The sequence below is a fragment of the Watersipora subatra genome, chromosome 7, assembly GCF_963576615.1.
Source record: "Watersipora subatra chromosome 7, tzWatSuba1.1, whole genome shotgun sequence".
Taxonomy (NCBI): domain Eukaryota; kingdom Metazoa; phylum Bryozoa; class Gymnolaemata; order Cheilostomatida; family Watersiporidae; genus Watersipora; species Watersipora subatra.
The window spans coordinates 5,997,548-6,017,668 of NC_088714.1; the positions used below are offsets into that span (position 1 = coordinate 5,997,548).

General features: G+C 36.0%; 1 protein-coding gene across 1 annotated transcript in view; it reads right to left on the minus strand.

Annotated features, from left to right (window-relative positions):
• Positions 1-12,383: 12,383 nt before the first annotated feature.
• Positions 12,384-20,121, minus strand: part of LOC137400088 (1-phosphatidylinositol 4,5-bisphosphate phosphodiesterase beta-4-like) — an 80,677-nt gene continuing 72,939 nt past the window's right edge. Inside the window, exons 24-29 of the mRNA XM_068086396.1 lie at positions 19,758-19,968; positions 18,809-18,856; positions 17,620-17,835; positions 16,535-16,649; positions 14,257-14,388; positions 12,384-13,267 (exon numbers count right to left, since the gene is read on the minus strand). Of these exons, the coding sequence (XP_067942497.1) occupies positions 13,202-13,267; positions 14,257-14,388; positions 16,535-16,649; positions 17,620-17,835; positions 18,809-18,856; positions 19,758-19,968 (788 nt within the window). The 3' untranslated portion in view covers positions 12,384-13,201. The remainder of the gene's footprint in view (positions 13,268-14,256; positions 14,389-16,534; positions 16,650-17,619; positions 17,836-18,808; positions 18,857-19,757; positions 19,969-20,121) is intronic.

Sequence of the window (20,121 nt, forward strand, 5' to 3'; positions counted from 1 at the left end):
ACGAATGGCTGAATTCTTTCTGGTTAGCAGGCATAATCAGTGCCCATAAACATGGGATAAGCTCATTCCATCTTTATGAAAGACTCTTTGTTTTGTCGCTGAAGATTATTCAGACCAAAGAAATAGCTCAGTTACGTCATTTTCGTTCTCTTTCCTTCTGTTTATGAAACATAAATCATACCTTTGTCATTAGAAAGTACTAGTGCTTGACAACAGATAAATGGTTAGCTAATATTAGTTTTGGCTACAGAAAGCTGTGACTTCCCCATAAACAGACCCATGATTAACAAAACCGTGGCATTTACAGATCGTCCTCATTCAACAGTAAATTGTTCTCCGAAAACCCGTCTATAAATAAAGTTGCTGTTAAATAAATTAGGCCATGCCGTCATCATTTTGTAGTATGGTATTTTTTCCTTTTTTATACATTAAAGCCTTATTTACTGTTTCGGTAGCCCAATAAAGTCTTATTTAATATTCTGCTCATAACTTGCGAGATTTTAAAAACCTAGGCTAGATTAGAGTAATGTAAATGAATGGACCTCGCCATTTTATCGCCATTTGACATTACATGGGGTATTTTTTACTTTCTATTATTTTTCCTGTTATTGTATAATGCTACAACATAATACCTGTAGTTAGTGCATGGTATTTCTTCTCCCACATTTGGAGCGTATATAAGGATAGCGAACTTGAAAATGAACACTATGTACAGCTATACTACTAGGAAGAGTATGACTAATGCTGGAAGATACTCGGTGATAGACCGGGAGAGGATGGCTGCATTGACTTAGCAAACTTATGAAGCGTATGAGACCACATATGGTTACACTCACAACTACACTGCTACTGCACTGTCGTAATTGAAAGGGATTCGTGTTAAACAAATACTGGAGCAGTTTGAAAGCCTGTCGTTGCTCCAAGTTGTCATTAACCGAGTACCTTGTTAAACGACAAGTACCTGCAGGTAGTGTCTTCATCTCGTCTCATCTTATGGGTGTTACTACAGAACCAGTTAGAAACAACACTTTTTGTAAGCTTAGAAATAATTTATTTATAAATATGTGGACAATACAAGAGTTTTAGCAAATGGACTCAGGATTACCTTGATACATTGTGGCCAATGACATTGCATGCATTTGGAAACACAGCCAACTCTGTTAACAAAAATTGTATCACTCTTTATACCAAAAACAGGAATTTAGAGGTTCTTAACTGTGTAGGATGCTTGTTAAAAACCTTTAGTGAAATTGTGAAATCCTATCGCTGCTTTGCATCCTGTAGGGGATTTACACTCCGTGAATATATTTTAGCCATCTTTTATGTAGCACTGAAAAAAGAATTAGATGTTGAAACATGAAAGATTCTTAGATGTTGAAAGAACTCAACACTGATAACACAGGCAGTAATTTTTAATAAAAAGATTTTTGAAAACCACAACTAATCTTACATCACCAATTTGATTCATATGAGGTATTATCAGGAGTTTGTATTAAGTTGTTAGAAATAGGGAAAAAACTTGAACCTTTATTGAATACATAGGTGTTTGCGTCAAAGTCAAATTGAGAACTAGTAACCTTTTCTCATAAATTAGGTCAAAAGCAGTTGGTGTCAATACTCAAAAATTTTTTGATATAAAAAGACAATAATCAATTAACACTTGCTTTAATTGGTCAATAAAAGCTGATACTCCTCAATAAATTGAGCAATCAATTGGTATTTTGCTTTAGGCTTCCACGTTTGCCCAGATCCCATTCTCTTTATGTCATCACCCATTCACGTTAGTAGAATAGTTAGAAGGTGATTATAAATTCAGAATGATTTGATAATAGATGACAGCTCTCAGGCCTCCTGGAGAACTTGGTGATTGATTCTATGCTGCTTGTTATCTTAGCACCTGCAGTGCAAGATTAGATATTCATCTCTGTACTAAAATACAACATGCACTACTATGAACTTTGAGTTGTTAAATCTGACACGCCACCCTGCTACAATATAAACTCATTAAACATATCTTCAGTACAAACGAACACCAGAATAAAGCAAATGCAAATGTAATCAAGCTGAGTTGACTTTACATAAAAATTTTATTTCTGATGAAATTCTTTGGTGATCGCGGCTACCCGTAGGGTTTCCTCTGCTTCCGACAATCGCCATGGAGATGCATTTATAACATTTGTTGATTACATGCATGCATAGCACTAGCTATTACTTCGTACTCAGTTGCCGTGTTTTATTTCCGTCATTTAGCTGTCAGAGAAATTAATGACAGGATGAACTGGCAAAGTTGTGCGCGGTCTGTTATGTAACATGTGACAACTATGCTATACACAGCTAACCATAGAGTAGTGATACTGTCTGTTATGTGACATGTAACAACTATGCTATACACAGCTAACCATAGAGTAGTGATACTGTCTACTATGTGACATGTAACAACTATGCTATACACAGCTAACCATAGAGTAGTGATACTGTCTGTTATGTGACATGTAACAACTATGCTATACACAGCTAACCATAGAGTAGTGATACTGTCTACTATGTGACATGTAACAACTATGCTATACACAGCTAACCATAGAGTAGTGATACTGTCTACTATGTGACATGTGACAACTATGCTATACGCAGCTAACCATAGAGTAGTGATACTGTCTACTATGTGACATGTGACAACTATGCTATACGCAGCTAACCATAGAGTAGTGATACTGTCTACTATGTAACGTGTGACAACTATGCTAAATACAGCTAACCATAAAGTAGTGATACAGCCTACTATGTAACATGTGACAGCTATGCTATACACAGCTAACAATAGTGTAGTGATACTGTCTACTATGTGACATGTAACAACTATGCTATACACAGCTAACCATAGAGTAGTGATACTGTCTACTATGTGACATGTGACAACTATGCTATACACAGCTAACCATAGAGTAGTGATACTGTCTACTATGTAACGTGTGACAACTATGCTAAACACAGCTAACCATAAAGTAGTGATACAGCCTACTATGTAACATGTGACAGCTATGCTATACACAGCTAACCATAGAGTAGTGATACTGTCTACTATGTAACACGTGACAACTATGCTAAACACAGCTAACCATAAAGTAGTGATACAGCCTACTATGTAACACGTGACAACTATGCTATACACAGCTAACCATAGAGTAGTGATAGCGAGAACAGTTTCCTCTACTACTTTTAAAGATACATCAAAGACAACTAAAGGCACTGTTATTACAACATTTGATATCAGGTACTAATTTATCATAATTATTATTAAATGTAACAAACTTATTTTCACCCTTCTTTGATCATAGTATTTTGATACTTCAAGGATAGTGAGTAATGGTAGGTGTTGTTGTCAGCAGCAGAAGCTAGCTGCTTGTGTTGTTGTGAGCAACGGAAGCTAGCTGCTTGTGTTGTTGTCAGCAACAGAAGCTAGCTGCTTGTGTTGACACTAATGTGTGTCAGAGTTAAAGGAATACCTTGAATTTATACATATTGTCACATCAGAAAATACTGATTAAACAAATACTTTTAAATAATTACCAGCACAAAATGCAGTTTCCTTGCAGTCAGGGCATGCCATGATGAACTTGTGAACATGTCTTTGTATGAAATATAGTGAATACATTTGGAAGGTGACCCAAATTCACGACCTTCTGACATTTCACACATCGCCTTTATTAAATATAGGTTATGCCACCACAACACTTATATATATCCCTTATATGACATGTGTCATCTCTGATGCTTGCGATCCGGCTGCCAACATGGTATTATTTATTTGTACAACAGAGGTGTAAGTACACATTGATATAGTTTTATGTAATGGAGGAAAGCATTTTTTATATCATACACAGCTGATCAAAAATTCTGGATGATTTGTCATGCATGGATAGGCAAGAGTCACTATTGTAGCCAACACAAAAGAGATATTTCACTATTCTGGTATTTATTACTGTTGTTATCACATTTTATGAGACAGTAAACTCTTTCACAGATTCTGGTGCAGAAGAACCTTGAGGTACATTTTTTGAGCAATGGACAACGAAATTATTAGTTCACTAAATGATCTTCCAAAAGGACTTACTTTCTCACATTTAAAATATTGTCTTAAAATGTTCATTTAGTGTTTGGACCCTGAACACTAACTGATAAAAGAATATAATAAATATATTTTTACATATATGTCACATACACAATTATTGTACATGAGACATGAGCTATTTCATATAAATGTAATATCTTACTGTGTGATGGGTTAGTGTATCCATAGAGACAAAAGGTTATCACTATATATTCAAACTAAATTGCAGAACTAATATGCTAGGTTCATTAAGATTTATCTTGCCTTGGCAGAGTTGCTTTGACAACACCTATTATCCGCAGAATCAGATATAAACATGATCGCATTGTTAAACTTATTCTTAAAGTAAGAAAAAGATGACTGTCATCTTGTTCCCTCCCTAATGAGCTGGTAGTAGTGTCACACACACTCTTGTAGTCTACATGGCATGAGCAAATATGACAGGCTCTCGAGAAAGACTGGTGGAGGAGGGGAAGAGGAGGGGAGGAGTGGGGGAGGAGGAGAGGAGTGGGTGATTGACAAAGGATTTTGAACTCTACCGACTAAATAAAGAGTTGTAGTTTTGTTACAAGCCTTATTAACTACGGCTCAAACAGGCACAGCTATACATGTGTATCTCACCATGTAGTTTGTCAGCGGATGATGTGTACAAGAATACAACTGAACATAAATACTAATAGTAATACTTAGCATATCATTAAAACGAAAATTGCTATTAGGAATTTATGGCTGAATTGCTGAATTAAAATATTTTAATAAAATATTAAAGCAGTATAAAAGCATAGCTAGTAAACAAGTTTATCAAGAAAGTTCAGCAAATAAAATAACTCATGATGTCTTTGAAAATCTGAAGTAATGGGTGTTCATATTGTCAATTAAAATAACAGGATGGGTAGAAGAAATGTAGAGGTGTGTAGGGTAAAAAGATTGTGATCTTTCCGAGTGACTACTGTAAAGCTATCAGACTGTTTTAATATGTTATTTATAACATACTAGCAACTTCCTGAAGTTCTCTCATTGTCAACCAGACACCCTGCAGGTGGTTGTTTAAGAGGGCAGTTTTCAGGAACCAGATGAAGTGTTAAAACTAAATATTTTAACGACCTAGCGGAAGGCATGAACCATATGCGTTTGAAGTTTGGGTGAAACTGGGCAAAAACTGTGGTAGCGCATAGCATTTACCCGATCCAACAGATAGAAAATGACAAAATGGACTTTATTATTGTATTGAAAATGTTGCAATGAAGTTAGCCTATTCACGAGCTTCATGAAAAGACTCACATTCAAATGAAAAGTTAGTTGGCCCATCAGAATTAGGGAACTAGAAACAATTGCACACCGTTTCTTGCTCCAATCCTCTTAATCCAAGCAAGCCAATCAAAATAGAAACCAAAAAGCAAACACTAATAGTAGAACAGAGCGTGTTTTAGTTCCATAAGAAATACATTCAGCAAAAAAGCGATTGACATAGAATCGCAAAGCGATAGTATAACATAAAATAAATTTTTTTGTAGGTACCTTTGACAAAAAACGAAAGTTTAACACCAAACGGGTATAAAGCATGTTTACAGCTAATATTTATCGTAGTAGCTACTCAGGGGGCTGTTGATTCTCTCTCACTGTTGATTCTCTCCCATTGTTTGGTAGAGCTTGCCATTAGCTTATCCCCTCTGTATGATGATCTACTACACCAAGAGTTACTAATCATTGTACACCATCTCATATCACAGGCTGCTCACGACAATTAGCTTTTTTAGAATCATCTGGCTAAAAAAACGTTTTAAGCCGATGATTACCATAAATGTGTAATAAATAGATGAATTGTCTTTAGAACACAGCCTCTGGGTATGAGCTGAACACAATCTCTCTTCTGGGTTACTGTATCTCGCAGCAAATGCCCCTTTGAGCCATATGCACACTTCAATCAATTAACAGAAAGATACGCTAAGATTTAAATATCCGTAGAGGAAACTCTTGTCAAAAAAATAACACTCGCTTATTAATAGCACTAAAGTCAATTTCCTTACAGGTGGTTGATTATTACGCTGTAGAATCTTTGTTTCGGTCACCAATGTGCCCCAACATTCCCTTGGCCAGCTTTTACATCAAGCTGACTGTCATTGCTCTACTCAATTATAATAACAATACAACATATCATACTGTGGTACAACATATCATACTATGGTACAACATACCATACTATGGTACAACATATCATACTGTGGTACAACATATCATGCTATGGTACAACATATCATACTGTGGTAACCCATATAATACTGTGGTACAACATATCATACTATGGTACAACATATCATACTGTGGTAACCCATATAATACTGTGGTACAACATATCATACTATGGTACAACATATCATACTATGGTACAACATATCATACTATGGTACAACATATCTTACTGTGGTACAACATATCATACTATGGTACAACATATCATACTATGGTACAACATATCATACTGTGGTAACCCATATAATACTGTGGTACAACATATCATACTATGGTACAACATATCATACTGTGGTACAACATATCATGCTATGGTACAACATATCATACTGTGGTAACCCATATAATACTGTGGTACAACATATCATACTATGGTACAACATATCATACTGTGGTAACCCATATAATACTGTGGTACAACATATCATACTATGGTACAACATATCATACTATGGTACAACATATCATACTATGGTACAACATATCTTACTGTGGTACAACATATCATACTATGGTACAACATATCATACTATGGTACAACATATCATACTGTGGTAACCCATATAATACTGTGGTACAACATATCATACTATGGTACAACATATCATACTATGGTACAACATATCATGCTATGGTACAACATATCATACTGTGGTAACCCATATAATACTGTGGTACAACATATCATACTATGGTACAACATATCATACTATGGTACAACATATTATACTGTGGTACAACATATCATATTATCGTACAACATATCATAAAATACTACTACAGGATATACTATTGTTAGTGCAGAGCATCATAATGTAATATAAGACACTGCAGCATAGTATACTGTGATATACAGTCAAACCTTAATTTATGATCAACTCAAATATGAACTTTCCATCATTTGATATAAAATCTGACTTGAAATTCTTCAAAATGTTGCAGTTTAGTAAATTAAAGTAAAGTAAAAAAGCTTATAAAAATAATACATAACAAATTAATAAAAGATATATAAGCTAAGTTAAATTATACTTTTGTACAATACAAGTCAATATAGGCAAAGCTGTGTGATTCTATGACTTCCTGTATCTACCCATCTACGCATGGCTGAGCTTACACTTATCTTTATGTGTATCTGAGATAAAGTGACTATAGATAACTTTTTTGCTGAATTTTACTTTATATATTTGGTGTTTATATATCATTTAGTTTACAACATTGTTTTTATTTTATATTTTTATATAATGTGATTGTTTTCACTTGATGTATATATTATTGTCAGAACCATTTGAGCTGTAAAACAAATTAAATGAAACATATCATATGTTGGTTGAACAGCTGGTTCACTACCCACTAAACCAATTCTGGAACAAATTAGCTTTCTTTGTTGAGATTTAACTGTGATGTAACCGTGATGTAACATGGTTAAATATACACACAATTTGTTTTCTTTAAAACTTGGCATCACTATTACATCAAGCACCACTAGAGAAAAGTAATGTTTGTTAGAAAAAATATTCCAAACATAGCAACTGAAGTGGTTTAACACAAATTTGATACACTTGTGAGGGTAGAACAAAAAATTATAAAATTATATAGGCTGGTTCTTTCGTATAATTAGGTTGATAAAATTACTGGCAAAAATATTAGCAGATGGCAAACGTCTTGGTCAACTATACCTATAATAGCGAACTGGGCTTTTCTAGAATTAAGTTCACTGACACTTTATTTACCATTATAAGCTTGAACTGGTAAACTTTTTAATGAACCATCAAGAGTAAAATGACGAGCAAACACATTTAAGTCACTGACTAACTTTGTGACATATAAAATGTTACATAGCCAAACACAGAATATAAAAAGCAACAAACATGGACCTAATTACAGAAACAGACATTGTAAATTATAACAATATGTATTCCCTATGCATGTACACGTAGGCTAACATAAAGAAACATAAATATATACATTTTAGCTCCTCAAAACCGGTTCAACAATAACTGTTCTATTTACAGATATTTGCCTTTGCCTTTGCAATACTTCAAAGCTACATACAATCATTTGATCTAAACATTTTACCTGACCAGTAACCAATGCACAACTGCTGCAGCGAGTGCTCACACAACATAAAGCGTTGTATCCAATGCAGGGTTGGCCCGGTAATTTGCCAGCACAGCCGCACTATTGTATTTTAACATTGATCACAATAACGTGTTCTGTTGTACTTTGCTACAATACCTTCAGTACTTCTGCACTTCATAAATAGCAAAAAAGGGTGCAAGAGGCTGGTGATATAGGAGGGATAACTCTCAGTCAAAAACAAACTTTTCTAAAGATATTAATGAGAAATAGCTGATAGAACTCTGTCACCATTAGACTTGCAAATACGTAAGACTACGGAACTACACAGTTCCCAAATGTTTACCTGCGAGACTGCGGAACTACACAGTTCCCAAATGTTTACCTGTGAGACTATGGAACTACACAGTTCTCCAATGTTTACCTGCGAGACTACGGAACTAACAGTTCTCAAATGTTTACCTGCGAGACTGCGGAACTAAACAGCTCTCAAATGTTTACCTGTGAGACTACGGAACTAAACAGTTCTCAAATGTTAACCTGCGAGACTACGGAACTAAACAGTTCTCAAATGTTTACCTGCGAGACTACGGAACTAAACAGTTCTCAAATTTTTACCTGTGAGACTACGGAACTACACAGTTCTCAAATGTTTACCTGCAAGACTACAGAACTAAACAGCTCTCAAATGTATACCTGCGAGACTACGGAACTAAACAGCTCTCAAATGTTTACCTGCAAGACTACGGAACTAAACAGTTCTCAAATGTTTACCTGCGAATAATCAAAAAGTTTAGGGATTTCAGGGTAGTTTAGATGACTAAAATCTCACATACTCTTATGAAGGTTATAATCAGGGATATTTTCAAGCTTATAAGGGATAATACAAAAGTGTTGGTTGTGTGGCTGCAGTAGCTGTGGATTATCGCGGTAGGTTACCCTAAACACCCACTTCTTTATATTATTTATCAATAATTACAGCGATTATTTTGTTTTTCACCAGTCTAATCAGTGCATTCATCTAAAATTTGAGGAAACTAATTTTTAGCTACCAGACTTGAAAGATGATTGGTGCTTTTCATTACTCTAAATCCTATTCTTAAAGTCTGTGCCTGAGAAACTTTACTGAATGTTAACAACAAAATGAACCGATTAATAAGAAATACTGTACAGAAATTTTAACTACGTTCTCATGGCCCCTGTTACTATAAGAAAGTGAAACCAACCGGTTCTACACCAAAATGCTGTCTGTGATGCTGCGTGACAATTGCATTACTATATGCCATTCATGTTGGTATGTTTTACTTAAATAATATTTTGGTTTTTTATGTAGAAAGTTTCAAAATTTTTAGTTCGAGATGGTTTTATTCCAAATGCGATTGTACAGTTATATTTGGATATGACAAGTATTTTGTTGAGCTATGGCTAAATTCAACCGAATACTTTTTGAAATTATTTTTCACCTGTCTATTTTTTACGCTGATTGAAAGCTTATCTATAGTTTTAATGTTTAAAAACATCAGCACATTTAACCTAGTTTTTGCAAATACATGTAGTTCCTCTGTTTTTCTAAAAAGTATTTGGAAAAAGCTAGCAAAGTATTAGTAGAATTTTTGTGTTGTTGATTTTCCTGAGCGAAATACGTGTTATTACTTTCAGTCTTGTTCTGCTATACATTGGACAGTGAAGGCTTTGCTAATGTAGATCCCTCTGCTACTTTGAACTTAAGATGTTTCTAAAGCTTCATATCGTAAGTTCAGCTTATTATTGGTATAGCAACGGTTTGCAGAATAATTACAATGGTAAGGTTATTTACTTATAGCTATTCTTATCGTCCTTGTCTGCTCTTACGCGTAATTTTAAGCCGGGCTCCCACAAAATTGCAACATTAATCCTGGCGTTATATCCTATCATTTCAGTTCATGGATCTTCAAAGTACATTCTGACAGTAAGCCGTGATATTTTCATCTTCATCACATTTTTTTAAATATTCGTTTAAATTTATAAAACACTCACACCGCAAAACATCAAATAATTTCCTTTAGTTTCACATGGCTGTAAAGTAAATTATATATCTATCAGAGGATTTTATGGTTAGTTTAAACCTAATTAGCGTATGTATAATGTTATTCCATCCTTGCCTCATCATGACCAGATTTAGCCGGGAGTTGATTGAAGTTTGATAAATAGTACGGACTTGATGGTATGACAACGCATGACAGGTACTGCTGAGTGAGCTGGCTAAACTGTATTTTCCACTCCTGGGCTTCTACAAAATCTCAAAATACTCTGAAGAGAAATTGTTTATAAAATACGGGGACTTGGGTAATGGATGGACTTTTTCTACCACAGGTTGGCAGATTGTATACGCAAATATTGGTAATGTCTTTGGAAAAAGAGGAATATGACATGAAGACAAATGTCTATGTTTTGATAAGCGTCTTGATCTATGTGCAATATGGAAGAAATAAATATTTTTTGGAACTAGTATATTTAATTATCCATGGTACAATGAGTGCTAATTAACAATATATGCTTGTACTTGGTCAGATATATATTTCTATTAACAAAAAGTACCAAACACAACCAATCTTTTGTAAAACTAGTTGTCTGTATGAAGTGACTGTTGGCCAATCCAGGTTTCATAAATCTAAATCTACGAAAATAGATATATCTAAAATGAATTATGATGGATATATTCTGCAGAGGTATATTATCACTCAACAGCATATACTTGGAAATATAATTACGGTACTTACACAATTGCTGTCGATATATCAATTTTTTGTCACCTTTTTTATCTCAAACCCTGTCACCATCAGACTTACAAATAGGCAAGACTACAGATCTACAGCCCTCACTACATATGCCTGTTTAGAATGACCCGATAGATAGCATATCACAATGAAAATGTATAAAATTCAGGCTTGTTTACATGTTAAAAACTTCACATACTGTTATGAAGGATATAATCAGGGATATTTTCAAGCTTATAAGGGATAATACGGAAGTGTTGGTTGTGTGGCTGCAGTAGCTGTGGATTATCGCTGTAGGTAACCCTAAACACCAACTTCTTTATATTATTTATCAATAATCACAGCGATTATTTTGTTTTTCACAAGTTTAATGAGTACACATACTTAAATTTTTAGGAAACTAATTTCCCACATTTACTGCTATCCAGAGAAACATGTTCTGAATATGTTTCTTCCAACTTCTTCCTGTGTTTACTCCTAAAAGTATTAAGACCTGGTTGATTGCTAGTATAATCCTTGTAGTTTATCCGCTACTCTATTGCATCTTGATGGCGACTCACTGCCACTCACCTTATTGGCCAAAATGGTTTTTACATATTACGTATAGTAACAGATAGAGCAAGACATACATTTTACCAGATCTTTTGTGATAGCTTTCTCAAATGTAATTGAAGTTGTCTTCTACCTCCCAAAATTCACTAACCATATCCAGACACTCGAGTGTGACTCATTGGTAAAATGCGTGATTAATAAAACATAATATAGCAGGATTACCAGTCATCAGGGAGGGGAGAGTGTTTGGCCTACAATAGCTTATTACCAACAATTGTAAGCAGTCCTGTCCGCTATCAGACCACATGAACACGTAAAGGTAATATGACCTTGAGACTAAACAGCATGAATGTACAACTGGCATAAAAAATTATTCTAGAAGTGTCTGCTAGCAGCATGGCTGCCAAAAATAATTTGCAGCCCATAACGAAGCACTTAAAAAAATATTGATATTGTTTGACAGTGCATAAGTAGCTTCTATGGTAATTAAAATCTGTGTGCAGTGTTGAGGTGACCAGTTTGGAGCTGAAAAGCCTAAATAAGGCTGAATATAAAAAACAATGGATAATTTAAAATAGACACAGCAAATTGTTAGACAATGCTAAATTTTTTATAGAAAGTCAGCTAGCGAATTGGTAAGAGAGATGTTTATTGCATTGCATAAAGTGACAATGAGTAAGTCATTATATAGATGACAGCGAATACGCGTGTGTGAGTCCTTGTAAAAGCTGGTGAGAACCATTACGATATGGAAGTGATACATATTGACAATAAAAAATAAAATGCCACAATAACCCATATAAAATGTCAAAGTTGGCAAATGCTTTTCCGCAATGTTGGAAAATGCAACAGAGGTACAACATGCCGGTATGCATGCGAGTTAATGCTAAAAAAATAATGATTATAACCATAAATAAATATAACCATTTGTAAAAAAACAAAACCTCGTTGGTTAGAGTCAGTAAAATATGACAAGCGGAGGCGTTTGTATCGCACAAAATATCAGAAATGATTGCTCTATGGATTGCTGTGAGGCAAGTAATTGTTGCTAATAGTTACAAAATACGACTTGGAAACACAATAACTGTACAAAAGTGATAATTTCAACTACCACAAAATTACCTTTAAAAGTATCTCTAGAGTAATAACAACTAGTTTCAAGAAAGATTAATAAATTTTTTTTGCAGAAAGCGTTAGAAAAAGAGGCAAGTCACGAGTCTAATCCCGTAAGCCTGTGCGAGTGTGGTCAGTATGCTTCAAGTGTGGACACCGCAGAAGGGTTACAAAATATCTCACAAATCACCATTAACTAATAACAATATATATTCTAGCGTGTTATGTAACAGTACATTACCATGGAAATGGTAGCGAGCGATAATGCTAATAATACCATAAGGGCTGGTGGCCTGCGAACATGATCACTAACTATTGCGATTGAAGGCTATGTATTTGAAAATCATATAACTGTCTCTATCTTTTCCACCATTTCTGAATTAGGATCCTGGGTGTAACTTGACTTTTCCTACAAGCAATTCAAACACACTCAATATGATAGTCAAGTTAAATCATTAAACATCACGTCCTAGACGAGAGTTGACAACTCTTATAACCATAGGATTTTGATGATTTAGAAACGAACAGCTTTCTGTAAGTATTGTAGCTTCATGAAAGCGACTTTTTCCAACCGCAAAACTCATTCAGCAATTTAACAGTTACACGAAGCTCTCCAACAATAAAAGCTAACATAGTGGTCATGCCTGTACAAAACGGCCACATATTTGTATAAGTCTCAGACTGCAAACCAACGAACAAACTGTTGAGTTTATAATGAAAATGAAGAAGTAAACATCATGTAACCCATTTAGTTTTACAGTTCTGCAATATGAACAGAGCCAATGAAACATTCTCTTATCAGTGAAAACAATTAAAATATTTCCAACCAGATGAGAGCAAATGGAACTCTTATAATGTGGAATAATTGAATCATTATTTAATAACGGTCGAGAGTTCAGAACTCACCAATCAGGTGAGACTTAAATGCTGAAGCAAAATGGAGGTGAAACTATAGCCTTTGCGAAGAGACTAGCCCTAGCCTCAGTCTAACAAAAAGCGCTTAGCGGAGCACATTGAATGACAACCTTGACATTCAAAGATATGAATTTCGATTATGATGCTTGTAATATAGATTGTTTATTTTGTGGATATTGTTTTTAATAATTCAATTTCAAAATACAATTTTACTTTCAATGAAATTTTTGTTATAAATCCATCGGTTTCAGATTTTATTATAAAACATATTGGCTGACACCTATATAGAGCAGCAGCGGTAAGTCTCTAGTACTCTTAATACAGAAAAATATGTTAGCATCCAATGCTTTCCACCTGTGGTGTGACCACCAATGAATTCGCCAGCGAATCTGCTCAAATTATCCACTGCGCTTCGGCCATTCCACACAAACACAGTATATAGGTGTCCAACAAGATTTTCAAAAATGGAGGAGCAACTCTGACCTCATCGAGCAAGTGCTTGATCCGTTCATACTCCCTCTCATGGAACTTCTTGAGGAACTTGAGTTGCTTCTCGTGTTTACATTTGAGCAGCTGTCTCTCCGACCCAAACTTCTTTGTGTTGTTCTCATTTATCTAGATCAAACGAAGACATCAGTGAATGTTAAGATTAACAGATAATCCATGACCTCTCGTGATATAACACAGGCGATAGAAACTGGTGTGGGTTAGTATGCGCAGCCAGCGTTATGTAATTGGAAGTTATTGGCCTTGCGTGTCTAACCCTATGGCAAGTGGAGACATGCACAACCTCCTAACACCTAGAATCAATAAATATTAAAGATGCTTGTAACATTAGCGGGAACACAGAACTACGATGTCAAAATATGGATAACTGGTCATTTTGTATAGCATACCTGTTTCCCATACTCTACACTGAAGCACTGAATACATGATTATAAGATGAATGTATACCAAGACGAGTACCTCTGACAGAGAAATACAAATAACTTGAGAAAAGAGGAGGTAAATCCCAAGCCAACTCCCGATTTCTGAATACCAGAGAACATTGACTGCATTAATATAAGTGGTACAATTCTGAACACTTTAGTATTATGAATAAATATATGCAGCAAAAAACAATAAACAACAGTCATTGTAAAGATAAAAGCCAGCAACATGCCACATGGTTGATCTAGCCAAACTCATCAGCAATTTGGCAGTTAGTTGAACTGCTCGATATCGTGGAGCAATAGCAAGGCTATGATTGGCTCGTAGTTTAGGCTTGGAATGTAACTTTATATTCAACAGTGAATACTTTGTGCAGATACACTGTAAGCTATTATAGACTCTCAATTGAAGCTCTGTTATAATACAGTTGTTAGTCAGTCTATGCCACAATGTATCCATTACTCACATTTCTATTTTTACAGTCGAACAGCTAACTCAACTCTGCCAAACGCAAACAGCCATCTTAGAAATCATACAAGGAGTGCTCAATATTATCAATATGTATCGTATCCAAATATGCTCAATTTAAATATTGTTGGTGCAGAAAAATATGAATCGGTACTAGGCTATCGTAGTATGGTATTGGGTTAAAATGTCCCATGACTGAATGTCGACAACCAAAATATTAACAGTTGTCATGTCGATACATAATGGACGAAATGTAAAAAGACAAAATGATGACATCCAAAAATGTTAGTTTCTGGTAGAGCTTAGTTCAGGTAAGTATGTACTGCACATTTAGGTAAGTATATACAACTGTATATTTAAGTAAGTATGTACTGTATACTGACGATTTACATTAAAAAGTTATATGTAAAAATCTGAGTGAATTACCGGATGTCGGACTTTCGAGATAAAAGTTTGTGTTGATAATTGAATAATTTAAAAAAAGAGCGGTGGTTAATATAACTTAAATTTTAAAGAAAACAAACCCTATATTGATGGAACTCACCTTGGAAAACAATATAAAAAATTTTAGGATGTCGGCATTTCATTTTATCTTGAGTTCATTATGTGACAATATGACAGTTGAAATTTTCATTGTTAACATTTAGTTTGTCGCCGTTTAATCATTCGTCATTTGTCTGTGCAACTACAAGCATACCTGCAGACTCACACAGGAATGATATCATGAGACCTATACAGCTATAGAACTAGTTAAGACGCAGCTCAATTTTGACACGAAACTGAAGCGTGCTGTCTGGTGCTGCCATATGGATAATCAGAACCTATGAAACTGAAGCGTGCTGCCTAGTGCTGCCATATGGATAATCAGAACCTATAAAACTGAAGCGTGCTGGCTGGTGCTGCCATATGGATAATCAGAACCTATAAAACTGAAGCATGCTGTCTGGTGCTGCCATATGAATAATCAGAACCTATAAAACTGAAGCATGCTGGCTGGTGCTGCCATATGAATAATCAGAACCAATAAAACAGAAGCATGCTGCCTGGTGCTGCCATATGGATAAACAGAACCTATGAAACTGAAGCGTGCTGCCTGATGCTGCTATATGAATAAACAGAATCTATAAAACTGAAGCATGCTGCCTGGTGCTGCCATATGAATAATCAGAACCAATAAAACTGAAGCGTGCCGGCTGGTGCTGCCATATGAATAATCAGAACCTATAAAACTGAAGCGTGCTGGCTGGTGCTGCCATATGAATAATCAGAACCTATGAAACTGAAGTGTGCTGGCTGGTGCTGCCATATGGATAAACAGAAGAATGCTTGAAGGATTCTGTTATATACATGTAAACTAGAGAACCTCTTTCATCCTCCGCTCTGCCTCAGCCTTGCTCTTGATAGACTTGTCAGTAGCGAACTGTTTCTTCGTGCTCAGCGACTCCTTCGTCTGACATGTACTCAACTCTTTCATCTCCCTACAAAACTGCTAAGGTGAGTCGGTCGATACAAACAAACACAGTTGCCTACTGACAGTGCGCCGCCTTCCTGATGCACCTACCCATAGCATGCTATACTAAATTTCATCAACCACTTGCATACTATGTTTACCTTCATGCACCACCGGCACACTATACTTACCTTCATCCACCACTGACACACTATACTTACCTTCATCCACGACTGGCATACTATACTTACCTTTATCCACCACTGGCATACTATGCTTACCTTCATCCACCACTGGCATATTATACTTACCTTCATCCATCACTGCCATATTATACTTACGCTAATCTACCACTGGCATACTATACTTACCTTTATTTACCACTGGCATATTATACTTACCTTCATCCACCACTGGCATATTATACTTACGTTAATCCACCACTGGCATACTATATTTACCTTTATTTACCACTGGCATATTATACTTACCTTAATCCACCACTGGCATACTATACTTATCTTTATACACCACTGGCATACTATACTTACCTTCATCCACCACCGGCATACTATACTTACCTTCATCCACCACCGGCATACTATACTTATTTTCATCCACCACTGGCATACTATACTTACCTTCATCCACCACTGGCATAGTATACTTATCTTCATCCACCACTGGCATACTATACTTACCTCCATCCACCACTGGCATATTATACTTACCTTCATCCACCACTGACATATTATACTTACCTTCATCCACCGCTGGCATATTATACTTACATTAATCCACCACTGGCATACTATACTTACCTTTATTTACCACTGGCGTACTATACTTACCTTCATCCACAACTTGCGCATTTATTGTGTGCGCAACAACCTGCACCCGCATGACCAATGTACACTGAACACATGCATCTGTACAATGTTGCTATAGCACCAACACCGCTGCCTAAAAGCTACCGAGAGCAGCAGGAGCGTAATTACCTCTCTTGCTTGAGGTTGAGCTCCTTGCATTGTATGTCATGTTTGCTAATGAGGATCTGCTGCAGAACATCGTGCTCCCGGCTGACATGCAACTTCCTGAGGGCCGCCTCTTCTTCAGCTTGCCGACTCACAAGCCCTTTCCAGAGGTCAGTTTTTTCAAGTTCAGGGCATGTCGACAGCATCTGCACCTCGGACTCAGACCTTGACTTAGTGAGCCTACGTAAGCAGTTCAAATGAGAGCGATTGCCACATACTCATTCTTACGGTCATGGCTGCCACTCAAAGATAAACTTGCACAAAATCTTAGTAGTTTTTATCAGAAAATCGGTATCTTTTTCTAATTTGCATATTTTTTCATGTTTGAGGTGATCTGATTGTCAGAATGTTTCAAGATTAAAATCGATAAAACTCGATCGCAATTAAAATATGCAGATCAATCGAAAGTGCGATTATGACGTCTATAATTGCAAAAAACTGGACTGAATAGCGGTGCGTATTACCGCAATTTGAACACAAGCGTCGAGATCAACTAAAACAATGATAGCAACCAGTGTTCGCACATATTTTGTTTCTGAGTGTTTTAACCCTCAAATGAAAAATACATGCGAAGAATATGATCAAGTTTTGTTAATTTTAATCTTGAAACATTTTGGCAGTCAGATAATCTCAAACATTACATAAAAAAACCGCAAATGATAGAAAAATACCGAAACTTTCTGATAAAATCAACTGAAATTTTGTGTGAGCCCATCCTTAAGTGCGCAATCATTCGTGTAAGTGTCAAGAAATAGCACACGGTGAACAAAAGTAAGTTGTTAACAACATACTATGAGAGCATCCATTTCATTGCTTGACTGTATGAACAAGTCTCATATACAAACAGTACCTACAAGTTGTTTGAGTGACGCAAATACAACATACCAAACCATTAAAAACCTTCAAATGATGGCAAGGGTAGAAAACTACAAAACAAGGAAGAAATAATGAGAACACAACAACAAGACATATAATTATGCCTCTTTCGGCACAACAGCATACAGACTCTGTTGAATAGTGAACAAACATGCAAGCGAATCTAACATTTGGCGTCTATTGAAGCAATGTAAAGCAGAGCTTTTACACTGCTAGCAAGGTGGTCTAAACGAAAAGCTGGGAGGGGGTGAGAAAGCGATGAAGGAGCAATACCTACGTAATACGGTAAGAAGCCGAGTCAAACCGATGGCAGAGTAAACTAGAGCTACAAAAAGAATACGAGCATGCGCTGACAAGAAGGTACGACGCGTACATCACAAACAGTGAGTCACAATACGGACAACGGACACTTCCACCATAGGCAAGCTGGTCAGCTTATACCATAGAAGACGAGCGGGTATAATAGCAATCTGTCTAACAGGCAGCGGTAGTCAGCGCTTCCTGTCTGTGCTAATAACTGCTTTCTGTATGGCCAAGTATAACCATTACATCTATCTTTGTAACTTGGTACTATTTCCAAATATCATAAATAAATAAACTATACTGAAAAAATTTCCAAATAACAAACTTTAACATGTAAAAGTTTAAATTGTGTTAGACACAAAAGTTCCGTCAGAGAAATAGCGTTACGTGTTGAGAATGTGGCCGGTGAAGAGTGAAGTCTGATTATGGTGCCAATGCAATCATGAACGGCAATAAAGTAAACCTAAACACTCGAGACAAAGCACACGAGAAGCAGCTAATAATAGCCTCCAGTAAGCCATACAAATTATACGTATGCATGACAGGCGCTAGGACTGCATACTCAACAGCAAGGGTTCAAACTCTTACCCAGATGAGAATGACCTTAACACAGACACGGAGAATAGCGCTAGGATATATATAACCATAGCGTAGTAATACGAGTGTATATAGTATATTTATAAAAGAGAGTAAACTGAGAAACTGAGAATAAGGCTGAGAATAGCTTACACGCACGCAATTACATAAGACACCTACATGTACAATGTAAACAGCACTTCAAGCTATGTGTAGCTCTCGAAACAACAATGTCAAGCTATTTTTTCTGATGGTCTCAAATGTTCGAGAAACAGACAAACATGTTCGCATCTCCACTTGATCTAACACCGATAAAAACTGCGCTAAATTATTGCCACCACTCTCACCCTTTTCTCTTGAAAGACTTCCTATTCGCTGACTCAGTGGCAGCAGCTGACGCTTTGGAGGTGTGCGCTTTCTGAGCAAGAATCTTTTCCTTTTGGTGTTTTTTCTTGAGCAATGTGTGCTCTTTCAAATGCTGCTTGCACAGCTTGGTGTAATCCCTGGACTGTCTGATGGTCTCCAGAGATACAGGTTCACATTTCACATCAGCCATATCTTAAAAATACAGTGCACGAGTCTGCTACGACTGCTGCTGATGCGACATAAATACAAAAAGAAGATGACGCCTATAGACTATGATTATTAGGTATGAATACACTGAAATTCATATCAACGTATTCATATATTAATCACTACATTATTATATTA